General features: G+C 33.7%; 1 protein-coding gene across 2 annotated transcripts in view; it reads right to left on the reverse strand.

Moving 5' to 3' along the window:
- Positions 1-26,547, reverse strand: part of SLC30A7 (solute carrier family 30 member 7) — an 84,894-nt gene that overhangs the window by 44,477 nt on the left and 13,870 nt on the right. For both annotated transcript variants that reach the window (XM_080800312.1, XM_080800311.1), the window contains exons 3-8: positions 24,266-24,379; positions 20,064-20,151; positions 19,236-19,362; positions 10,967-11,110; positions 7,049-7,099; positions 3,272-3,407 (exon numbers count right to left, since the gene is read on the reverse strand). In XM_080800312.1, coding sequence (XP_080656438.1) covers positions 3,272-3,407; positions 7,049-7,099; positions 10,967-11,110; positions 19,236-19,362; positions 20,064-20,151; positions 24,266-24,379 — 660 coding nt within the window. The remainder of the gene's footprint in view (positions 1-3,271; positions 3,408-7,048; positions 7,100-10,966; positions 11,111-19,235; positions 19,363-20,063; positions 20,152-24,265; positions 24,380-26,547) is intronic.

A 26,547-nucleotide genomic window follows, 5' to 3' on the forward strand; every position in this document is an offset into this window, starting at 1 on the left:
CAAACTTGGTCACAACCAAAACAGACCTTTTGATCTGCAGTGCTTTTCAAAAAGAAAGAAACGTTATTCTTCCTCTAGTCTTTCCTCTTGCATAAGGACACCTTCATGCACTAGGCTGCTCATGTAAAAGCTCTAGAATTATCCTTGATTCCTCTTTCATTCAACCCTGTACTAAACATTCATAATCCATAAGCAAATCTTATTAGCTCTAAGCCTGAAGCATTTTCTAACTTTATCTGTATCTTTCCAGCTCCTAGATGAGACTGAGAAGTAAATGGGTAACATGAGCTACCATGGCCTTTCATTTCATCGACTCTAATAGGTTTCTAGCTGCTCTGCCTTTTTTGCACTCTTGCCCCCTATAATCCATTACCTACATACCAGCCAAAGTAATTTTTAAAAATACAAACCAAATAATGTCACTTCCCTATGGTTTCCCACTGCAGTTGGGAAACTGCAGTGTTTCCCTAATCCTGGCTAATTTTCCCAGGTCTGTCTCTCCAATTTTATCACAAACCACTCTCCTCTTCCTCCCTACACTCCTGCCATATTGGCCAACGCTGTTTTCACCATAGGGTTTTAATAAGATCTGTTTCTTACAGAATGTTCTTCCTCTGACAGGCTCTCTGGTGACATTCTGGTATCAGTTTAAATGTCCCCTCTTTAGAAGACTTCCTTTATCACTCAATCTAAAGTAGCAACCCAATCCTACATCCTATGTTAACTCTCTACATGCTACGAATAACTATTTGATATTTGCATAGTTTATTTATTGTTTGTTGTCTCTCTCTCTCCTACTGTAATGTAAGATTAAAACAGTATCATATCACCACTCTGGTGAGAGGGTCTATTTAATAAATATTTGCTGAAAATGATTTGCGCAATTTTTAAATGTGTCATATTCCAGCAAAAAAGTTGTGAGTATGTATTTATTTTTTAACTGAATGGGAACAGAACTAAATAAGAATTCCTTATTTGGGAAAAGAGAAAGTAATTCTCCAAGGCTAAAAAAACATTAATTTATTTTGATTCAAATCCAAAATATACAAACCTTTTGCCTGGCAGATTCCAGTGCTGACTTTACAACAATGAAAAAACAACCTGCCCTCATGGAGCTTAAAAGAGAAGAAACAAGCTATTTCAATTTGGTAAGTAAATGCCACTAAAGGAATAGTAAAAAGTGCTATAGCTTTATATATATAGCCTGAGAGGTGGACAATCAGGAAATGCTTCCTGAAGAAAGGGCCGTTTAAACTGCAATCTGATCTGAAGGATAAGCAGTTATGATGGACATACTTGTGGGAGGAGGGAGACAGGCACTCAGGGTGTAAGAGTATCTTGGGCAAAGGAAATATGGTCAAAGCCCAGAATCCAAGAGCTCATAACATATTTTCAGGAAACTTAAAGTAATTTAATGTGGCTGGAGAAGATATAAATTGAGAGGGCGTGAAAGAAAGACTGAGAAGTAAACGGGTAACATCATAATGCCCCACTGAGCCGTTTAGACTTCTCCCGAGGGTAAGAAAGTGTCACTGAAGAACTTAAAGCAAGGCAATGTTTCTCCATTTACCATAATCTTCATTTAAGAAAGATCACTGTGGCCACATGGTAAAGAAGAGTTTAGAGAGAGACAGAGAAGCTTATCTCTTCAAAGCAACAACAGATAGAAGAATTAGGATAGTAAGAGCAGAGCCAAAGTAAAAAAAAAAAAAAAAGCAATTATTAAGATCCCACTGTAAGTATTAGAAGCAACTAAAACTTCTAATACAAAACAAAATAAACATGGGACATGTAAATAGAGAGGTATAAAAGTTACCAAATCCATCAGGAGTTAAGTTTTATAGAATTCTCTGACATGTTAGCTGAACTTTCAAGAAAGTATAGTTAAGATTTCCAAAGATGAGGGTGCCTGAATGGCTCATGTGGTTAAGCATCTGACTCTTGATTTCAGCTCAGGTCATGATCTCAGGGTCATGAGTTTGAGCCCCGTGTTAGGCTCCAAACTGAGGATGGAGCCTGATTAAGATTCTCTCTCTCAGTGGGCTCAGTCAAGTGTCTGCCTTTGGCTCAGATCATGATCCCAGGGTCCAACCATGGCCGTCTCCCCGCTCAGTGGGGAGTCTGGTTCTCCCCTTTCCCTTTGCCCCCGTCATGGGCACACACACACACTCTCTCAAATAAATAAATAAAATCTTATAAAAGATTCTCTTTCTTCCTCTCCCCACCACTCATATGCTCTCTCTCAAAACAAAGCAAAGATTTCCAAACTTTCAAACTTTATAAGACTTTTACATAGTAGCATTGCTTTCTAGTATAAATAATTTGAAGAAACTTAAAAAATAATCTGCAAGTTTAAAATGCGTAAATTTTTTTAAAGCAAGAACTTCAAACTCTGTATTTATGAGTAACTGATAAGATTATAATTCCTCATAATTAAATAAACGCGTTCTATTCAACTATAAGCTGTAAAAATCATCATATGCCCTCTAGTTATCATCAGAAAGCAAGTTTTGCTGACAGTAAAATCATTATGGATAAATAAAAACAGTAAAATCAAGACATATATATATGTAATTAACATAAAATAATTCAAGACCGAAAGGCACTTATTATTTCATTATTCTGACAAAAATTAAATAAATAATAAAATATATTTCAGAGTGTGATGAATTTGAAATACTATTTAATCTAATTCAGCAAATATTTACCGGGAATTTATACACACACACAAACACACATACTTCGCATACACATTAGCACAACAGAGATAAACTATGCTAAGAGACAGGCCCTTCCTCAAAAGTTTTATAAAACTAGATAGGGAGACAGACACTTATATACCTCAATAAGCATTTTTATAAGACTTCTGCAATGATAATGTAACTTTATAAATTAAATCGCTGTAGAAGAGACTATAACATTCTTTTGCATTTGTAAGATACAGACTAGATTCTAACTATAGTTAATATATTTTATATTATCAGTGTTCTACTCTACAGATAGAATGTTGGATTCAAAAATATCCTACTAATTTGGATTGCAAATCCAAAAGACTAATTGCTAAATACCAAAAAGAAACATTAAAATCTAAACAAGAAATAAATGGCAAAAGAAAAAAATAGGAAGATGCAAAGAGAAATAATCTACATAGGAATTTGTTAAAGGACAAAAGAAAGCCAACACAATCATAATTTGCACTGTAGATCTGTAATTTAAGTACCACATTTCTCACCTCTCATTTTAATACCTGAAAGTAACATACAACACTTACCTTACAACTATAAGCATGGCTATCAGGATTGAACAAATAGGATCTGCTATCATTAGACCAAAATTTTGCATCATGATGGCAGAGGCAATTACACCAATACTCCCGAGTGTATCTGCCAGAATATGTAAAAATACACCTGGGAACAAAGCATAATCAGAATTAAAATAGTATCTTCTGATCAATGAAAAATACAAATATTTCTTAAAACTGTATTCTTGATTTTATATATTAAAAAACTAAATACCAATCTGAAAATCAGGGAGAATTTAGATTCACTGCTCAGTAATGAAGTAATAGTACTTCCGGAAATTGAAATAATCGTTCCTTTTTTATATCAGCAGGGGTTAAAATATCTGATTCATAAATTATACTTGTTCTTAATGTTCCTTAATATTTGGTATAACATACATGAGGGATAACAGAAACAAGTTTATTTTAAGCACATTCAGCTCTGGTTAAAAGATTCCACAAGTTAATTAATAATTTGTTAGAAGAATATTAGGCTGAAAGAATTGTTCAAGAAAGTGTTTATGATTACAAATACGTGTAAACACAGAGCCCTCTGCTGGTAACTAAAATTATTACTACTTGAGACTAAATTTCCCATGGACTGTGACTGTAAATTCTGATATACTTATTAATTATCCTGAAGGTTTTGTTACCTAAAATTATACATTAATCTCAAACCTGATAAGAAAGAAAGTAGAGATATGAATATTTAAAAGCAAATATAAAATATTTTAAAGACTTTTAATAAAAATTAATTAAATTAACACTTGCTATTATTTAAATATTTAATATTTAAATACTTGTATTTAAATATTAAATTGGTAGGATACTGATATTCTGTCTTGAAACCTATATAATATTGTGATATTGTGATTATAATAAGAAATACATATTTGGTCTTCATTCTGGTTTCTGGAAAACCCTTAGAACTTCCTGAGTGACAGAGACAAAGGTGTCTCTCATTAGTGTAATATACTTTTGGACCCCACCTAAGAATGGGAGCTGGCAGTCAGGAGAATCAGTCATATGATTAGAGGGTTGGAACTTTCAGTCCCAGGCTCCTCTGACCTCCAGTTATCAGAGAACTACTTGCTGGTATGAGAGTACATTCTTCACTCCCCCATTGGAATTGGGCACAAAATTAGTTCGTGGTCAGAAGTGGGATCAGAACCAGAACCCATTAAATATTAACAGTTAAAAATCGAATGGAAAACCATTAAAAAAATCAAGAAGTTTAAAATACATTATTTCTTAAACAGACTTAACTAAGACAATAAATTATTCAACATTTAGATCTTTAATAGGTAAAATTTACTGTATAATAAAACACTGTCTTTGAAACAAACTTTAATCATATTACTAAAAATGGAACATTTTAAAATAGCATTTATTCTATCTGAAAAGAAATAATATATAAAAAGCATGTGTCTACTTTAGAAGTATTTATTCTACTTCTTTATTCACTGGACAATTAAAGGCAAACCATTTATTTTTTAGGTATAAAACAGATTTGCTAAAACTTGAAAACACTCTCTAATAATTTAAAAACAGACTATTACTGAATCAAATCTTAATGTGCTCTAGGAAATTATCTTTGCTTCGATGACTACTGTGTAATTTTATATCAAGTATTATACCAAATATAATTCATCCCACCGTACTTAATATACTTCTTCATTTGTATGGAGTATTGACCTTTGTAACTATTCTTCAAAAAGCTAAATGGCTCTATTTCCTATAACAAAAATATGCTGAAGCATACTTAGAGAAAAAAAAAAAACTCTTCTTCTAGGGTATTTCAAATAGCAAAGAATTAAACAGACTAATAAGTTTAAAAAATAAAACTGAAGAAAAATACCCATTAAACTAGATTGAAGGTATCTAAGCTTCAAAACTCTTAAGTGACATGTGATTCCAAGTCTTTATATTCTTTAATCAGTGTTTTAGTAGGATCAGACATGAAAACAGCTCTAAATACCGAAAGGGAAGAGAAAAGAATCATTTGTTCTTGATTTTTCTTTGACTGAAAAGTCCCCAACCTGAAAATTGGCTTTATTAGCAAGTGTTATTAATTACCTAAACCCTACTTACTTTCTAGTAACCGTTTCAAGAAGAAAAATCACTAAAGAAAAAAGTTTAAACCAATATGTTTAACTGATACGAAAGTTGAGAGCTGGACTTGGTAGCATATGGATATTTTCACTGCCCAAAAACACTCTAGCCAGAGGTCATATATATATTTTCTTAATTTTTTGTACTTCGTATCTGGTAATTTTAATATGTGAGTCACTGGGGTTCTAAATCGTTGCTTTGTTGTTGTTGATCCTTTCCTCTAGCCAGAGGTCGTATTGAAGATGCTGCAAATAACTGAAAAACTCATTTACCTCAGTTTTCATGTATGAGTATCCGCATGGAAAGTTTGAATGCCAGACACTTTTCCCTATCCTTGAGATATCTACTGGGCTACTGCAGCCACCATAAATTGATGGATACTCAGAAAACATAAAGTAATTTTCATAACAGCTTATATAAAAGATAATTAGGAAGGCAAATCTAACCTCCCTTTTCTCAACTTGTGATGATTTCCAAAACTAAAAATAAACTCATATTATCAAGGCTAATTTATAGCATTGGATATAGATGCATTACATATGCATGATTACAAGCTATTTCAGCAAATGCTGTTCTAAATCAATTCTATATATTTTGCAAATGGAAAACTAGTGACTGGAAGACACATTTAAGCCTCCTGAAATAAACTCCTCAGTATGGAGGAGCACATTCATAGTGGGGGAAAAAAAGAAAAGCTAGAGCTATATCAAGAAATAGTGGAGAAAAATAGGCGCACTAGGGATTGGATCACAAGCTATTGAGAGAGTCAGAGTGAAGTCAAAAGTTAAAAGCAGGAAGGTGGGGAGCTGGGAATTAGGAAACTTTGATGATGAAGTCTAAACAGAAATTCAGAGCCAAAGATTGGCTCCTACTGCAAAAAGAAAAACTGTCATAATTCACAGACAAAACTGGTTTTCTCTGCTTTATAAAATTTTGTAATGTACTGTTTTACATGGCATGTAAGCTCCTGCTTAGCCATCATCATTTGATGCCAATGGATATGACAAAGGTTTCACTTTGCATTTTATATATGTTAATATTAATATAACAGAGTTAATTTTTTAGAGCAAGTTTACATTCATAGCAAAACTGAACACAAGGTAGAGAGATTTCCCATATACCCCTGTCCTGGGCATAACATTCCAAATTGTCAAAATCTCCTAGCAGAGTAGTACATTTGTTACAAGGGATAAAACTGCACTGGTGTCATTATCACCCCAAATCCAACTACATTAGGGTTCACTCTTGGTCTTATACATTCTGAAGGTTTGAATGCATTTCATTTTTTCCTCTAAATCTTTCCACAGTGTAAATACATACTAAATACTGAACTTGGAAAAAAATATTTAGTAATTCTATGGAGGCAAATATTTTATACTATGATATTACTATAGTCATGGGCATGACTATTATTTATAGTTAAGCAGTATAATTTCTAACCTCTGTAATCTTATTAAATCTATGAAAATAGCCAAGTGATAGTTCAAAGAATGTAGGCTAATATGAGTAATAGTATATATTTAAAAAGTTACAAGGAAAGATAATACTTTAGACACAAATACTATTACGTATTTTTCTTACAGGAAAATTTCAGATAGCTCAACACAATGAAACCTGTTTCATAAAACCGAGAAAAATACAAATTGCTTGTCATACCTTGTAAAATCTGTCTGCTGGGTCCTGCTGTTTCTTTTAAGGAGGGACCATCTGTAGAGAGTTAAGTTATTTTAAAATATATCTTCAATTACCAATTCAATTTTTCCAATTCAGAGAACATTTCATTCAAATATATCATGAAGAATGCATGACTATACATAGCCACAACAGACTTACAAAATTATTTTTTAAATTTAATATAATAATTTAATGGAGACAGACATGGGCAACTTCAAAATGCATCAATGGTACATAGTATTTAGGAAATTATTATATCAGGCAATCTGGTAAAAAATGGTAAATTAAGAACATAGTGAAAAGTCTCCTGCTATTCGTAACATATCTTACACTACAGTTTGTTACATTAATTTTACAACTGGAAAACTGAAACAAAACAAAACCACTGCTGAAAGTTACATGAAGTCCAAGAAATGAAGCCAGGTCAGCACCCAGGGTAACTGAACTGTGGCAAACAAGAGTTTTCTAACAGCTTCTAGATGGATGTGGCAAGCTTTTCAAAGAAAGGAGATAAAGATACTTTCCATTTTACCTTTATGATGAAAAACTTTAAAAATACTGTAATTTCTATACTGACTCTGAAGATACTATGAGCTTTAACATCAAAGCAGAAAACAGGTAAATGATGTAAAAGATCAGCAATATTGAGATCATCAGGAGGTCTGACAAGCTTTCTGAACATGTCTAACAGAAAGCCTGCCTGGGGCATGGTTCTTGGCCCACAGTACCAAAGAGCTGACATAGCCTTACTACAGCTTTGATAAGACACGGTAACAATGCCAGAAGAGGCTGCCCAGTGATATGGCACTGCATATGGTGGGGAGAAAGATGCAGTCACCTTAAAAAATCATGCTGATTGTCAAAAGGGTTAACTGTCCTAAAAATCCAGCTCCTGATCAAGGCAAGAGATTTGTCTAGAGGTAGTAGGTCCAGATAAAGCCAGTAATTTTTGACATAATTATGTGGAAAGGTATATTCTGCTATACTAATATAATGGTTGTATAAAACAACATAACTCCCACCTACCTATGTAAAATCTGAAAAGTCCTTCTGGACAAAAAATCTGTTATCTGTGGTAGAGACTGGCTACTAGTTTATCACCCATTTCTTCTTCTTCTTTGGTAAACAAATAAACTACATTTCCCATGCTCTCTTAAGTTATATATCTAACAGTGTTAAGCAAAGAAATACGACAGGTAGGGTGCCTGGGTGTCTCTGTCGGTTAAATGTCTACCTTTGGCTCAGGTCATGATCCCAGATCCTGGGATCTGGTTTGCAGGGAGACTGCTTCTCCCTCTCCCTCTGCCTGGCACTCCCCCTGCTTGTGCTCTCTCTCTCTCTGTCCAATAAATAAATAAAATTAAAAAAAAAAAAGAAAGAAATATGACAGGTAAACCACTTCTAGGCTCATAAAAATGCCCCACATGATATTCTATGTACTCTATCTCCGGAGAGATGCAGGGAACCCAGTGAAGGATTCCAAGGGTCAAGAATCCCAGGGATGAAAGGAACCTAGATCCCTGAATTGAATGAAAAACAGCACCCACCATCCTTTACCCTGTTAACCCAAGAGCAATATATATTTTACTGTTTGGGTCACTGAGATAGGAGCAGTGAAACCAAGCAAAAAACCAGCTAGTTTAACTGACAGTATAGCATTTCAATAAATATAAAGCTCACAGTATTTCCCAGTGAGACTATGATGTCTCCCAAAATGGAATCATGGCCTTACTACTTGTGTATCCTCAGACTGGCTAATAAAAGGTGAAGGCAGAAATAACAGTAAAGAAAAGATTCTGGAGTCAGATTTCCTTTTTTTTTAAAAAGATTTATTTATTTATTTTACAGAGTGTGCAGGCAGGGAGGGGTGAGGGGAAGGGAGTGAGGAAGAATCTCCAGCAGACACCCTGCTGAGCAAGGAACCCTGTTCAGGGCTCAATCCTATGACCCCGAGATCATGACCAGAGTCAAAATCAAGAGTGGGACACTCAACCAACATAAAAAACTAGGAGGTGGGGCGCCTGGGTGACTCAGTGGGTTAAGCCTCTGCCTTTGGCTCAGGTCCTGATCTCAGCGTCCTGGGATTGAGCCCCGCATCGGGCTCTCTGCTCAGGGGGGAGCCTGCTTCCCTCCCTCTCTGCCTGCCTCTCTGCCTACTTGTGATCTGTCAAATAAATAAATAAAATCTTTAAACAAAACAAAACAAAACAAAACAAACTAGGAGGCAGATGCTTAACCGACTGAGGCACCCAGGCAGCACTGGAGTCAAATTTCCTTGTGTTTGAAGCCTAGCATTTCCTTTTACTAGTCACTATGATCTCCATGTGCCCTGATGTCATGTAAATTCTTCTTTGCCACTTACCCTTCTCCCCCTTGGCTAAAAAAAAGCTACCTTTCACCTATTTAGATTCTTACTGCAGTGTATTACTCAAGGTATAAAAAAAATTCTAGGGCAACAAACAAGGGGTCAATTGCAAATATTGGTGGTAATGCTACAAAAGTAATGACTCTATTGACTAACCAGCAAAATCCATCTGTAAGCAATACAGTTTCCAATTGTTTTTAATAGAATGCTAATGAAACTGTCAATCTATAGATCATCAAAAATAATTTTTGATAACAGATCACTATATAATTTTTGGAATATAATTCTGAAGGTGTTCAAAGAATTGACTGGAACTGCTATAAACACATTTTCTTTTATTTAAGGTTTCTTATTACTTACATTATAAAGCTAGAAAATAGGAACAGAATTATTGCCAAATCCTTTTTATATTGGTAAGTGTCATTTATCCATACACTAACTGAGGAAAAAAAGAGCTCAAATTATCTCACTAAAATATGTATTTTAAGTAAAATGTTGCCTTTTATGATTATACATGTATCAACATTTTTCAAATAGAATTACTTTAATTGACTTTTAATAACTATAACTCCATCCAAAAGAAATGTTTAAATGGCAAATCTTATGTTTCTAGGAAATAAAAAATTTAAATTTATATATGCATTTTATTGCCAAGAAGTAGAACACATGATCAATTAATAACTTAACCTAATATAATCCATTATTATAAAATGCTGGAATGAAAATAAAAATTCAAAGATAAACAGGATGTTGTTAAATTTATAACTATTTACAAGTTTTTGAATTGACAGTAGTTCTCAAATCACTAAGTTATTTGGAGTCCACTGAGTATATTCCAGAGTAATAGAGAAGTTCCATTCTAGGGGCACCTGGGTAGCTCAGTTGCTTAAGCATTTGACTCTTGGTTTTTTATAGTATGTTTCTTACAGTTTCTCAAAAAGTTAAAAATGGAACTACCATATAATCCAGTAATCACACTACTGGGTATTTACCCAAAAAATACAAAAGCACTAATATGAAGGGATACATGTACCATTATTTATTGCATCATTATTTATGGTAGCCAAATTATGGAAGCAACCCAAGTGTCCATCCATAGATGGATAAAGAAGATGTGGAAGGGAAGTATCAGGCAATATTTACCAAAAATTACAATGAAAATGTGCAAAACTGAAAACCCCTATTGTATTTTTATAAGCCTATATGTAGTACAAAAGGCCTTATCGTACTTCAAAAAATTGTAATTTTCATTTGCTAAAATGTAATTGTTTCTCATTCACTGACACTCATTTAAAATAGTGGCACACAATATAATGTAGTCACTGAAAAAAAGCTATATCCATGGCATTATACTGAGTTAATTTCATTATATACTAAAAATGAACTAGCCCTGGGAACCATTTAGTCTGATTCATTAGAAAGGCAGTTGATTACAAAACCTTTTCAAGAGATTTTTTCAACTAAGAAAGTAATCTATACAAAATTTCTGTGTATTTGGAAGGCTGTCCATTTGAAAATATTTTGGCTGTACTCACCATGAGAATGAAAGTGTCCATGCCCATGAGCATGATCATGACTATGTGCAGCACCGTGTTTCAATTCATGACTATGGCAATGATCTCCATGGCCATGTGCCTGATCCAGAACACCATTAAAAAGGGAATGACTGTGTCCATGGCCTAAAGAGTAGTTAGAACAAAAAGTATGTAAAAACACATTATGAAAATGGTTACAATAATACTGACATTAGTGAAAAGAATTAGCTTTAAAAAGAGATTCAATTAAATATTTACTTGTAAAAAGTGTTACAGATTCATTAAAACTGACTGAGTTCCTACCATGAAATATGGGAAGGAAATGAAATATGGAGGGAAGTGGTAGACTTTATTAGAGATGAAAATAAGCGAGAAGTACACAGAAATATTTAGAGATTAGATAATGTTACTCATTCATTCAGAAAATACTTATTTGGAAGATACTATGTTATAGGCACTGTTCCAGGCGCTGGGGATAAAGCAGTGAAGACCAGAGACGAAAATCTTAGCTAAAACTTTGTGAAGTACTATTATATATACAATCAAAGATGAAACAAAATGTATGCATACGGTCACTTTGAGGAAGAGGCAAGGAAGCCACTGTATTTGATAAAAGATCAGCAGAATTACATTATAGCAGGTAGAATCTTTAGAAAAAAACAAAAACAAAATAATGCTGAATACTCTGTCCATAGCAGACCTAAAAAGTATTAAACCACCAAAGAAACATCTTATATAAGATATTTCAAAGCACAGAAAAAGATCAGATGTTACCCAACTCAAAAACATCACTAATATTCACAAAAATCCTAAATACCGGTAAACCAAATCCAGTATTGCATTATATGAAAAATCATGAATAAGGGGGAGATAACTCCAAAATGGTAGAGAGGTGATACCGGCAAATTAGCTCTCTCTCTAAAACAACACAAATATAAGGGACACATCTAAAAATTAACCAGTTCAGAACTCTGGTAATTAACCAAAACCAGAAAACAAACTAAAAAGCACCCATCCAAGAAGAAACTATCAAACTTCCATAAGACTAGACGGTTTTTGCTGTTTTTACTTGGGGCTATTCCTGTTTCACCTCCTGTACCAGCTCAGCTGACAGTAGCTAAAAGCCAGCAGCAGTGCAGACAATGGAGAGATCTGACTTCTTTGGAAGCTGTTAAAAGCAGCATCTTCAGAGCACAGTTAAGTGTTTTGTTCAAACTTGCAGTTCCCTAGGAAAATCTCTATTCTCAGTGTGGCGAATATTAGAGTCAGCTCTAAAAATTCAGTGGCCATACACTGCAGGAAAGCAATTAATCCAAGACAGTCATGCAACAAGAAAAACAGCAATATTAGCAACAACAAACTTTGAAGGGAGAGGGTAATGACAGCAGAGTCATTATAATATAAAATGTCCAGTTTTCAACAACAACAAAAATTACAAGACACGCAAAGAAAAATGAAAGCATGCCACATACACAGAAAAAGAAAAGCAACCAACAGAAAATGTTCCCAAAGGAGACCCCGATTTTAGACAAAGACTTTACTTAAATCAGCCATTATAAATACGTTCAAAGAAATAAAGAAACCCATGTCTAAAGAATGAAAGTGTAACAACAATAACTCACCAAATAGAGCATATCAATAAAGAGAAATTATAAAAAAAGAACCAAACAAAAAATTCTGAAGTTAAAGAAATATAATAACTGAAATAAAATATTTATTAGAAGTGCTCAACAACAGATCTGAGCTACAGTTAGGCAAACCTAAAGATGGATCAATAGAGACTGTCCACTCTGAGGACCAGAAAAGAAGAAAATTAAGAAAAATAAACATAGCCTTAGAGACCTGTGGAAAATCAAGTATACCAAATTAAGCATTAAGGAGTCCCCCAAAACCAAAAGGAAGTAAGAGACAGAAAAAAGTATTTGAAGAAACAATGGCTAGAAACTCCCGAACTTTGATAAAAAAAAAATACTAATCTACACATTCAAGGAACTTAGGAAAATCCAAGAAGAATAAACTCAAACAGAGCCATATCTAGAAACATCATAGTCAAATTGATGAATGTCAAAGAGACACTGAAAACTGTACACCAAGATAAAAATAACTTACCATATATAACAGAACTTGACTAAGATTAACTGGTGACTTCTCCATAAAAACGATGGAGGTCAAAAGCCAGTGGGATGACAAAATCAAAATGTTAGAAAAAGACTCAACCAAGAATTCTAAATTCAACTCTCTCCATTAAAAATAAAGGAGAAATAAGATATTACCACATAAACAAAAACACTACCTGCAAATGAAATGAAAGAACACTAAATAGTAACCAAAATCCACACAGAGAAATAAAGAGCACTGGTAAAGGTAATTGTGACAGAGGATAAATGTATTTTTAAATTTGTGACTTGTTTCTTCTCCTGTATATTTTGAGAGACAACTGCATTAAGTAATAATTATAAAACTGTACTGATGGACATCATAAAAACACGCAATTTGTATGACAATAATAGTACAAAGAAGGGAGGTGAACAGAGAAGTATATTGGAGCAAAGATTTTGCATATTACTAAATTACTATTAATCTGAACTAAATTGGTTTAAATTAAGATGGTACTTGTAATCCCCAGGACAACAATTAGGAAAATATTAAAAAATATATAGTAAAAGAAACAAGAGAATTAAAAGGTATACTAGAAAATATCTACTTAAAAACAGGAATCAGGGAATAGAGTAACAAAAAGGACAGAAGATAAAGAAGACAAATATTATAATGGAAGATGTAAATCCTACCTTAGTAGTAATTACATGAGATGTAAATTGTTTAAATTTCCCAATCAAAAGACAGAGACTGTCAGAATGGATTAAAAAAATATGATCCAGTTACATTTTGTCTTATAGGAGACATACTTTAGAGTCAAAGACATAATAAACAGGTTGAAAGTAAAAAGACAGAAAGAGAAACACACCATGCAAGCAGTTAAAAAAAAAAAAAAAGAGCTGGAATGGTTATCATAATATCACCCAAAATAAACTGTAAGCCAAAAATTACTTTAAGAAAAAAAGGACATACATAATAACATGTTCAATCTATCTGGAAGATATGATGATTATAAACATATTGCACTGAACAACACAGCTCCAAAATGCATGAATCAAAACCTAAAATAACTAAAAAAATATACAATTCAACAATAATAGCTGGAGACTTCAATACCTACTTTTAATAATAAATAGATAACTAGGCAGAAGAGCAACAAAAAAACTAGAAGATTGAACAACTATGGACAAATTAGACCTAACAGACACCTACAGAACACAGCAGAATACATACCCTTCTCCAGTGTATATTTGTCCATACAGACCAAACGCTAGGTCATAAAATAAAACTCAGTAAACTGAAAAGAACCTGAAATCCTAAAAAGTGTATCATCTGATCACAATGGAATTAAATTAGATATCAGCGACAGAAGAAAAATGAAAGACAAACTCTTAAATAAGAAATTACAAGTAGAAAAAAAAAAAGAAATTACAAGGAAAATTGAAAAATACTTTGAGATGAATAAAAATGAAATGAAAAAACATGACATACCAAACTTACAAATTATATTTCAGCAGTGCTTAGAAAAATATTTCCCTATGACCAAAGGGGCATTCTTAAAAAAAAAAAAAAAAAAGATAAACCTTTAACTAAATTAGCCAATAAAAAAATGGCAGAAGGTACAAATTACTAAAACTGGAACAAGAGGACTTCACTACTGACCTTATGGAAATAAAATGAATTTTTAAGAAAGACATACTAAAGTAAACAAATAAGATAATTTAGATGGAATGGACAAACAAACATTCCTAGAAATCAAATCTGAATATATCAAATATATATCAAATCTGAATTATAACAAGCAAAAAAAGAAAAAAGAAAAAAAGAATAATTTAAAAACTTCAAAAAAGGAAAGCCCAGGCCCAGAAGACTTCATTTGGATCTCTGCCAAAGATTTAAAAAATACCAATACTGCACAGTCTTCCCTGACCACCCCCTTAAAAAAATAAACCGAAGAGAAGGGAACACTTCCCAACTCATTACATAAGACAAGTATTATCCTGATACCAATACCAACCAAAGACATCAAAAGAAAACTACAGGCCCAAATTCCTTAAGAATATAGACACGAAAGTTTTCAACAAAATACTAGCAAACCAAATGAAGCAATATATAAAAAAGATAAACCATGGCCAAATGGAATTTATCCTAAGAGTGAAAAGGTGGTTTAATACCCCAAAACCAAGCAATTGTAATACGTCATCTTAATAGAATAAAGGATAAAAACAAACTGATCATTTCAAAAAATGAAGGAGAAAGTTGTGACAAAACCCAGTACCCTTTCGTGATTTAAAAAAAAAAACAAAAAACCTAGTAGACTAGGAATAGAAATGAACTCCCTCAATCTGATAAAGGGCAATTCTGAAAAATACAGGGCTGACATAGCTAACATCATATTTAATGAAGAAAGACTGAATGCTTTATCCTAAAGTCAGGAAAAAAAATAAGGATATCCTTTCTCACCACTTTCTATTTACTGAAATGTATGGTACTGAATGTATGTACTGAAGCAGGGCACCTGGGTGGCTTAGTTGGTTAAGTGCAGGACACTTGGTTTCGGCTCAGGTCATGATCTCAGGGTCATGAGATGGAGCCCTGCCTTGGGCTCCATGTTCAGCGGGGAGTCTGCTGGAGATTCTCTTTCTCCCTCTCCCTCTGCTCCTCCCCCCACTTGCATGAGTGCATTCTCTCTTATCAAATAAATAAAAAAACCTTTAATATTGTACTGAAACATCTCATCGGGGCAATTAAGCTAGGAAAAAAAATTCAGATGCAAAAGGAAGAAGTAAAATTATCTCTATTTGCAGATGACATGATACCAAAAAATTCTAAAGAATCCACTAAAAATGTATTAGAATATTGAACAACTTCAGCAATGTGGCAAGATGCAAGCTCAATATCCAAAAATGAACTGTATCCCTGTACATTAGTAAAGAACAATAAAAAAATGAAATTAAGAAAACAATCACATTTACAATTAGCAACAACAAAAAAAGCCTAATTGTAAAGTTAAGAAGTGTGAAACATGTACAGTAATAATAATAAAACATGTTGAAAGAAAATAAAGAAGCTATAGTAAATGGGAAGGCATCCCATGTTTATGGATCAGAAGACTTATAATTGTAGGGCGCCTGGGTGGCTCCAGTGGGTTAAGCCTCTGTCTTCGGCTCAGGTCATGATCTCAGGGTCCTGGGATCAAGCCCTACATCGGGCTCTCTGCTCAGCGGGGAGCCTGCTTCCCCCTCTCTCTCTGCCTGCCTCTCTGCCTACTTGTGATCTCTCCCTCTCTGTCAAATAAATAAAAAAAAAAAAAAAAAAAAGACTTAAAATTGCTAACATGACAGTACTTACCAAATTGATCTACAGATTCAATACAATTTCTATCAAAATCCCAACTGCCCTTTTTTGCAGAAATTGATAAGCTGATCTTAAAAAAATTTTTTAAAGATTTACTTTAGAGAGAGAGTACACATGCACACATGGGAGTGAGCAGAGGAAGAGGAAGAGAGAAATTTAAGCAGACTCTGCACTGAGCAGAGCGTGGGGCTTGATCTCATGACCCCAACTGAGGTCATCACCTGAGCCTAAACCAAGAGTTGGATGCTTAGCCAGATGCACCATCCAAAAGCCCCTATATGGAAATATATATAAGTAAAATAATCTTAAATTAGTAAGTAATAGGTAAAATTATCTTAAAAAAGAAGAATAAAGTTGTATAACTCCTATGTTCCAATGTGAAACCTATCTCAAAGATACATTAAACAAGACAGTAGAGTACTAGCATAAGGATAAACATATAGATCAATGAAATAGACTTGAGAGTGCAGAATAAACTCTCACATTCATGGTCAACTGATTGTTGACAAGAGTGCCAAGACAATTCAGTGGGGTGGGGAGGGATAATCTTTTTAATAAATGGTGCTGAGACAACCAGAAATTTATATATAAGAAAATGATATTGGTCCCATACCTCACACCATATATAAAAATTGACTGAAAATGCATCACACATTTAAATGCAGACCTAAATGGATACATTTTAACCATAAAATTTAAGGATAGTTTCTTAAAAGAAATCTATCAATGTAATTACAAATTTTAAATTAACTAAAGAGAAAAAATGATTACTTCAGATGCAGAAAGAAAAAGTAATATCCTTAACTTGATAAAATAGTTTCATTAGAAACAGACCATAATAAACATCAGACCAAATGGTAAAATTTCAGTAGCATTCTTCATTGACTTAAGAAGAATGCACATTAAAGTCATCTGGAGAGCATTAAAACATGCTGATGTTTGGGGCTTCCTCCAGAGATTCTAACAAAAATATTCTGGGATAAACCTGGGCATCAGCATTTTTTAAGTTACTCGGGTGATCATTCAGGGACACAAGGATACAAACGAAGTATATCTAATCAACATTGTGCTAGAGGTCCTGGTTATGCAATAAGACAAGCAGGAATAATAGTTTTTATTCCTAATAGTAATAAAAACATTCAATTACCTAAAAATGAACTGACCAAAAAATACAAAGATCTTTATTGAAATAGCTAAGACAATTTAGTAAAAGACATAAAATATTTTTTATGCATTCCCGGTCAAAATCCCAAAAAGATTTTTCATACAACTTGACAAGCTGATGAAAAAACCAGTTGAGCAAGATAAGCCCAAACAACTTTGAAAGGCAATTTAATATAGGCTAAAAGTGTTCTTTTACCTCAATGGGGTAAAAGGCAGGTTAATAATTGGTGCTTGGAAAACTGCTTATTCACACTGAAAAAAAAACAAAGTTAAGTCGTAACTCACCCCATATGAAAACAAATTACATACAGATGAAGGAACAAAATGGATGAAGAAAAAAACCCTGATATTTTAACAGTATTAAAATATGAGTATATGTTTATGACTTGGGAATAGGAAACTTCTCAAACAAAGTAGAAAACATACCAGAAAAAATGTAAGACAGAAACACTAAGACTACATCCAAATTAAGAACCCCTATATAAAAGTTTAAAGATAAGTCATAGCTTGGGAAAAGATGTTTGCAACACAAAAAACAAATGACTAGTATACAAAATATATAAAAATTATTATAAATGGATTAACAGGAAGACCATAGAAAAACAAGCAAAAATAAATAGACAATTCCAGGAGAGGAAAAACTTGAGTGGCCTAAAAACACAGAAAGATTTTCAACCTCACTACTAATCAGAGAAATAATAAATAAAATGAGAGAACATTTTTATCAAAGTGTTAACAAAACAGTGTTAAAGCCATAATAATAAGTTTTGATGTGAATGGGATGAAATCAGTACTGGCATTCATTGCTGGGGTAAATGTGGATGAGTCATTTTGGAGGGCAATTTGCCATTGTCTATTGAAACTAAAAAACTGTGTTTCCTGTGGTCCAGCAACTCTACGTATATTCCAGTACATTGCAATTCAAAGAACTTTGTGTGGTGATAGACATGTTCTACATCTGCTATCCAATATGATAGCCCTATGTGGCTTCAGAGCACTTGAAACATTACTAGTGTAATTGAAGAAATGAATTTTTAATTTTATTCAATTTAATTAACCATAATTTAAATTTAAATAGCCACATGTGACTAACGGCTACTAAATGGGTCAATACAGCTTTCGAAAAACACTTGCACATGTTCACAAGGATATGCTTCATGTGGAAAAAACTTAAAAATCTATATACAGAAGACCAGTTTAAAAAAGCCATTGTATCCCCCACCATGAAGTTTTATGTTAACAAGAGAAGGTAGACTAATGTATACCAAATAGAAGGATCTCAAAGACAGAGGGTATAATGAATCATACCCACATACACTCTAATTTTTAGGAACTAGATTTGTTTTGTGGTTTTTATGTTTATTTGTTGGTTTCATATAAATGGTGTCATACTAAACAGATCAGCTGCAGGGTTCTAGAAGAATCCACACCAAGCTGAGAACATGTGTAATCTTGAGATGGCACTCAGAGGGAAGAACATGGAGAAGGGGGAGTGATGGTTCAGGAAGACATTAATAAAAGTCTATTAACATATTATTTTTTTCATTAAAAATCAACATAGGCTTTAACTTTAAAATTTATCAATTTTCAAAAATGACAATTATGAGGGAAAAGAGAAAAAGAAAGAAACACAGGGTTCTAACCATCATACCAGAGCCATGAGAATGTCCATGACCTCCATGCTTGAAAACAAATATTCCTACTAGGTTTACCACAAACCCAAGAACTGAAACAAGAAGCAGTCTCTCATGGTGTACATCAGGAGGGGCTAATGCTCTCTAGAAAACACATAATACAAACAAAGAGCATTGATATAATTTCTGATTGATCAACTGGTAAAAACAAAAAGCAATCTTTAAAAATTTATTATTTTCAAAATTAAAAGCATTCTAAAAATATATGCCAAGACAGTTTATAGGGAAAAAACAAAAACAAAAAAAACAGTGCTCACTTACTGTAGACAAGGTAATAATTACTATTTTTAAATATTTAAAATATTTAAACAAATAAAAAACCAGATACTTAAAAGCATGACTATTTCGTCTAAAACCTATCTCTCTTTGGTATCTTAAATAATATTGCCATTCATTTTAAGTTCACTGGTCTTTCAATTTTCTCTTTCCTTTTTTTTTTATTGTACCAAATATTAAAGATTCACCAGCAAAACTCTCAGGTTCTTTTTAAGAACTCTTTCCACAGACCTCACTATCCAGATTGTGCTTTTAGTTTTCATAGAGTCAACACTTCATTCATAGCCTATAAAGCACTATCATTTAGTTGTTTTCAATTTCAAGTAGTTTCATATATACTTAAGTTTTTCAACTATTTTATATGCTCCTTTTACATAATATTTTACCTAACCCCAGACTGTCCTCAATATTTAATAGCGTGAAAGAGCTCTGTAAACACATATCTTTAGTTCATAAACATTTTCATTATAGAAATGTAATTTAGTGAGTCTAATCATTATTTACAATACCTCAACTCCTTCTGAGAAAATAAAAAAAGCAGTGAAGATCAAAAATAGGCCATTGACAAAGCCAGCCAGAACTTCCGCTCTAACATACCTAAAGAAGAGCAAAGCAAACAACTGAATTATTATTTCTTAAAAATTAAATAATAAATTTATACATATTCAGAGGTTCTAAACCATATTTATATGGTTATAAGCAGCCAGCAAAGTCCTAGTATTTATAGTAGAATGTGTTTTATTCTACATATATTGTAGAAATGAGGAAATGAATTTAATTATAATGAATTATGTATAATAGCACAATACTGCAAAAATACATCCATTTCTACAAGCCAATAAAGACCTTCTTAGAATAAGCAGACTTAGAAAGACCTTTCACAGAAATGTAAATCTCAAGTTGCCCCTGGAGAAGGAAAAACTAGACTAGACAAGTTGGCAAAGGAAGGATCTAAAGATAAAAAGCAGAAGAAAAGGACTTGAAAAGAGGGGCTTTTCTAACTTACTGGTTGCTTTTTTTCTAAGAATTCCTTACATTTTTTTGTTTTGTAACTTTCTGCTTTCAAATATTTGGAAAATGGAGCTTTGATCTGGAGGAAAATAAAATTATTTCTGAATTACCCCAGAGATAACTTGAGATTTATATTTCTATCACTCTTTTCTAAGATAAATAAATTAAACAAAAATGTTTCAATTACCTATTTTTAGAATCAATTCTAGCTCCACATAATACTAATTAAACTATGTTAAAAATACCTGTCTTTTTCTCCATGGACTTCTGAAGCTTTCTGCTTCCTTCCTGCGTGAAGCATCGGGGAAAGATTTTATTTTTTCCATAAGGTACTATTTGGCTTAGTTAAAGTCATCAGAAACAACTTTAACTTGGCAGTTTTACATGTCCAAACATTATTCAAAGGGTGCTAACAGCAGTTAATCACTCTGGTCCTTAAACAATATAATAGGAGAATCAGAAACACTGCTTCTTCTAGCTTTCTATGTCAATTTCTAGGCAATACAATTTTTACTATAAGAACTATGTTTAAAGAGAACAAACTCTTTAAAAGCACTCTATTCAGTCCTGTTGGGAGTTTGCTCTGTCAGCACATTCCAACATAGTACATATTTCTCCACTCAGAAATAATGCATACTTCTACCTTCTAACACATACGAATAAATTAAATTTACATAATATTTGTCAAAGCATATGCCTTTTTATTTTTCAGGAGAGAATGTTCATTAAATTCAGCTGGCTTTTCATAGTAAACACTTAGGAATTGATCTAATATATCAGCAGGGTTACTAACCTCAAAATGAAAAGCACTTTCTTTTAGCCCACTCTTCTACTCCCATAGCTAAAGCCTGATAGAAAGCCTTTTGTCCTTGAGTTCCATTAAATTTCAAGATCAAAGGTAGGAATGTTATCCAGGTGTCTTTTTTGTCTCTAATGCCTAGCTTAATAGGTGCTCTGTAAATTCTGATAAACTGCTGGGCTAAAGTGACTTAATTAAGCTTAATATATTTGCTAAACTTGGTTGCAGGATTGAAGTGAAAAACGTGAAAACCAGACATACTTGCCTTTACAAATGACTACATTTACTTGGATACAGTGAGTCTTGGAATGAAAACAGCACATTCATGAAAGTGCTATTGCCTAATGAAGTATGATGGTATCTGAATTCTTTAGCCAAGGCAAAAAAAGATACAATGATACATACATACATACAAAGGCATGTACATGTGCATTTATCTACCTTTCAGACATATATTACTTTTATGCTGGCATTGCTATTTCAAAAACAGGAGTGTGACCAGACACAAAGATAACTTTTCTATAAAGAAATACTGAGAACTCTTCTGTTTCTCATATTCCTCCTGTTACTCTTCTACCAGTCAGTCTGCTGCCATGATCATACTGAACTGGGGGGTTAGGGATTCATCCCCAGGCTTAGCCTATTCGGTGTCACTTTGATGTACTGGAACCTACATTTTACTACTGCTGCTACTTACTACTATAGCAACTATTAATAGTTTCAAATGTTGCATTAGATTTTACTCCCTAATTTTTCCCTTCTCAAAAGAAAAAAATAAAAAAGACAAAACAAGAAATAAAAAGGTGGCAAGAATATCACTCCCTTATATTAACTAGTTAGAGTTGAATAGTTAAAAGCTGCTATGATACTGAGGTATTCAAAGCTGTTCCTAAAAACCATCTTAGAATGGGAGACTGTGCTTTATAAATAGAAAACAATAGGTACCCTAAGATTTAAGGAACTGATCATTTTTATTGTCACCTACTGTTTATCCTGAATATGTTTAAATTTTTTTTCTGAAAAATTGTTAAGATATCCTAATCAGATTTTTTATTTATAGTACATATGAATTACTAATTTTCCAACATAAGATTAGAACTTTACATGCAATCTTTCTTTAATGATCCAAAACACACTTAGGAATCTTTTGATTGCATAATGCCATGGAAAATGTTCTCTTCTGAGCTATTTGGATTTATAGATATAGAGATCCCTCACTGTAGGCAATAGAAACAGTATAATTAGTGTTTTTTGTCTCACTTTTTATAATCTTACAAATAGCCACATCACTTTGGTTATACTCCAAATCAGCAAGTTCTGTCACAGAATTTCATCTATCTTTCTTTTGGCACTTGTCACAATGTACAGTTTTTATGGTGTTTTTACAGCACTGTTTCCTCATTAGAGCACAAGTTCCTCCAAGGCAGAAGCCATCTTTTATTCATCTTTACAAGCAGCAAAAAGCCAGACTCATAGTGGGACCTCGATAAATATCTGAAGAGAACAAGAGCACATACAAGAGAAAGTGCACGCGTTCTGGCTTGAGAACAGAAGCAGCAGTGAGGGAACAAGAGTAAAAGAGAGAAGAGGAAGCAGTGTGCATAAGACAGTGGACGTGAGCAGGCAGGACAGAAGGAGAGACACTATAAAGGAAAGGGAACCTTCCGGAAGGAGGATCAGTGAGAAAAGGAATGAGAGAAGGGAGAGAAGAAAGAACTAGGGCTAAGAAGTTGAGAGAGAGGGAGGAGGAATAAGAAAGAGCCTGAGAGAGACAGTGGCCGAGGGTAGAGAGAGAGAGATAACAGGAGAAAAGAAAGATAAAAGATGTGTGGGAGAGAGAAATAGAGGAAGGGGTGTGAAAGGCCAAGGAATAGGGAGAGATCATGAGCACAGGCACAAGGAACTGGAAAAAAAGAACAAGAGAAGGGAGACGGGAGTTCAGGAGAGATGGCAGAGAAGATGAGGATGGAGATGAGAGTGAAAGAGAAAACAGGAAAGAGTGAAGAAAGGAGATAATGTGAGAAAGCACTCACAAGGAAGGGGGACAGAAGGGAAAGAGTCAAAAAGTAAGAGGTAAGAGGGGAACAGGAAAGAGAAAGAAGGTGGAGAGACAGAGAAGGAAGGTATTACCCCTGAGTGCTGCTTACACATAAATATAATTACACTGCAAAATACTCTATGAACTTGAAAAAGAAAACATTCAGGCAGAGTCAATCAAACACTGGACACTCCACTGCTTCTCTCAATCAGAGATGGGAAAAGGTAAACTCTGCCTCTAAATAGTACTAGGCTTAGAAGTGAGACCAGATGTCCCAATATAGTCTCTCCAGCACAAAAACTCTCCAATATTTGACTAATTATCCAAATTGAGCAAGAGTATGAAAACAAGCATTTTTCATAAAAGCAGAGCTTGAAGAGGGTAAATAATATAAAATCGTATTAGGAAATGATAACTTTAAATAAGTCAGTAACAAAATATCCCTCTAAGAAAGAAACATCACCATTTTTATATACTGAAACTTTCTTCTTCCTCCTCCCCCCACCAAAAAAAAAAAAAAAAAAAAAGGTTAAGAGTTAAGAAAGTCTCCTATCTAGCAAAAAATTTCACTTAAAAACTTTTGGTAAAACCAAGATGTCCTACCTCTAAACAAAAGAACTTCGATGCAAAAAAAAAGTACATGCTGTAGATACCAATTAAACACCGTTCCAAAACAGGCAAAACGAATCCACCAAGTTAGGGAGTACTGCGTGGGAAGGAACCAGAAGGAGGCATGGTGGGGGGGCAGGTGGGTTAAGGGCTCAAGTTACACACGTGTTCAATTTGTGAAAATTCATGTGCTTAAGATTTGTATTTTTCTGTATTTCTTATGCTTTAATAAAAAGGTTTTTAAAAAGTCTTACCCATAAGAGAAAGCATCATTATCTCTCCATTTTGAAATAACAGATGCTGCCAATCCAGCCAAAATGGCAGTGCTATCGAAAAACATGTGAAAAGAGTCGGAAATCAAGCCTAAGCTGTAAAAGAACAAACATATTGGCATATTATAATAGTAACCAAATAGTAAGCATCCTTCTCTAAATTCTCTCAATGTCCTTCTGCTTATCAGGACCTCATCTTCTAAAAAGACAACCTTGAAATATAATACATAGAAAAATATTAAGGATAAGTTTTAAACACCTAAGAAGGAAACCCTAACAACCCTTGCCCAAGGGGAAAAAAAAAAAAAAAAAAACAGCTTCTACTGAAAGAGGGGTAAAAACAAAGCTAGCTGCTACTGGAGAAGGGGCAGGAATCTGTCCACCCTCTGGTCACTGGCAAAGGTCAGCTGCCACTGAAAGAGAGAGAGAGAAAAACCCAGCCATCTACTGCTGGGGGCAAGTCTGAAGCCACGTTGGGCCCAAGATCTTACATTGATACAAAGCAAAGGTCTGCTGCTGTTGGAAGAGGGTAAGACAATTGTTCCTTCTTTTGATAAAAGGCTGTGGGGAGAGGTGGGAGAAGGGGCAGGAACATTAATAATACCCACTCTGGCTCTAGGTATGAAGGGACTGCCTAAAAATAAGGCTCCAGCAGGAGAACCAAATTTTCTCTCCCTTGCAACCAAAGCCTTGACTAGAGTACAAAACAATAGCAATCTATCCGCGAGAGCTGAGCAAGAGCAGAGACTCCACTGGGGCAAGGTGTGTAGGGCTTGCTGAAAACTGAGAGTGGAGCAAGAACACTGAAAAAATCCTCCAGGACCCCAAGCCCTACACTAAACAGAAGGTGATAAAAGCCACTCAAAAAATCTGAAGTCAGTGGCTTGTTGCTAGTCAACTATTGATCAGAGACTCAAAACCCCCACACTAATGGCCTGACAAAGTAACCGGTGTGCACATTTCTCGGCATCAATAATATTAACCTTGGTCCCTACTATTTTTTTAAACATAAATTCTACCAAACATTTAAAGAACAATAAATATCAATCCCTTACAAACTCTTCCAAAAAAATAGATGATGAAGAAATGCTTCCCAATTCACTGTATAAGAGTAGTATTATACCAAAATGCATACCAAAATGAGACAAAAGACACCACAAGAAATGAAAGAGACTAACTTTTCACAAATATACATACAAAAATGCATACCAAAATGAGACAAAAGACACCACAAGAAATGAAAGAGACTAACTTTTCACAAATATACATACAAAAATCTTCAATACTAGCAAATGGAATCTAAGAATATATATTTTAAAAAGCATACACCATGACCAAGTGGAATTAATCCCAACAATGGAAGGTTGGCTCAATATATGAAAATCAATCAATCAAACACATCATATCAATAGGATAAAAGACAAAAACCACAAGATCATCTCAACAGGTGTGAAAAGAGTTGGACAAAATTTAACATTCCCCTTCATAACAAAAACACTCAACACACTTGGAATAGAAAGAACATCCTCAATTCTTAAATGGCATCTACAAAAACCCCACAGCACAATTAATGGCTAATGACTGAATGTTTCTCCCCCTCTCACTACTTCTATTTAACATTATACTGGAGAATCTAACAAGGGAAGTTAGGCAGGAAATAAAAGACACCCAGACTGGAAGTGAAGGAATAAAACTATCACTATTTGCAGATGACAGGATCTTATATATATAAAATCTTAAGGACTCTACTAAAAACCTATTAAAATAAGTTTGGCAAGGTTGCAGGACACAGTTATCAACATACAAAAATGAACAGTATTCCTATATAGGAATGATATAAAAAATAAAATAAAATAAAATTTCCATTCTCAATAGCATCAAAAAAATACAAACACATTTAACAAAAAAGTATAAAATTTATACTCTAAAACTATAGAATACTGATGAAAAAATTAAAAAGACCTAAATAAATGGGAAGACATCCATATTTATGGATCAGAAGACAATACTGTTATGATGCTAATACTTCCCCAATTGATCTACAGATTCAACTCACTCCTATCAAAATCCCAGCTGACTTCTTTGAAAAAAGTGATAAGCTGTTCTTAAGATTCATACAGAAAAGCAAAGGTGGAGTACTCAAACTTCCCAATTTCAAAGTTTACTACAAAGTTACAGTAATCAAAACAGTGTGGTGCCGGCACAAAAGTAAACCTATAGAGCAATGGAACAGAATTTAGAATCTAGAAATAAATCCTCACGTT

Source organism: Martes martes (assembly GCF_963455335.1).
Source record: "Martes martes genome assembly, chromosome: 4".
Classification (NCBI taxonomy): Eukaryota; Metazoa; Chordata; class Mammalia; order Carnivora; family Mustelidae; genus Martes; species Martes martes.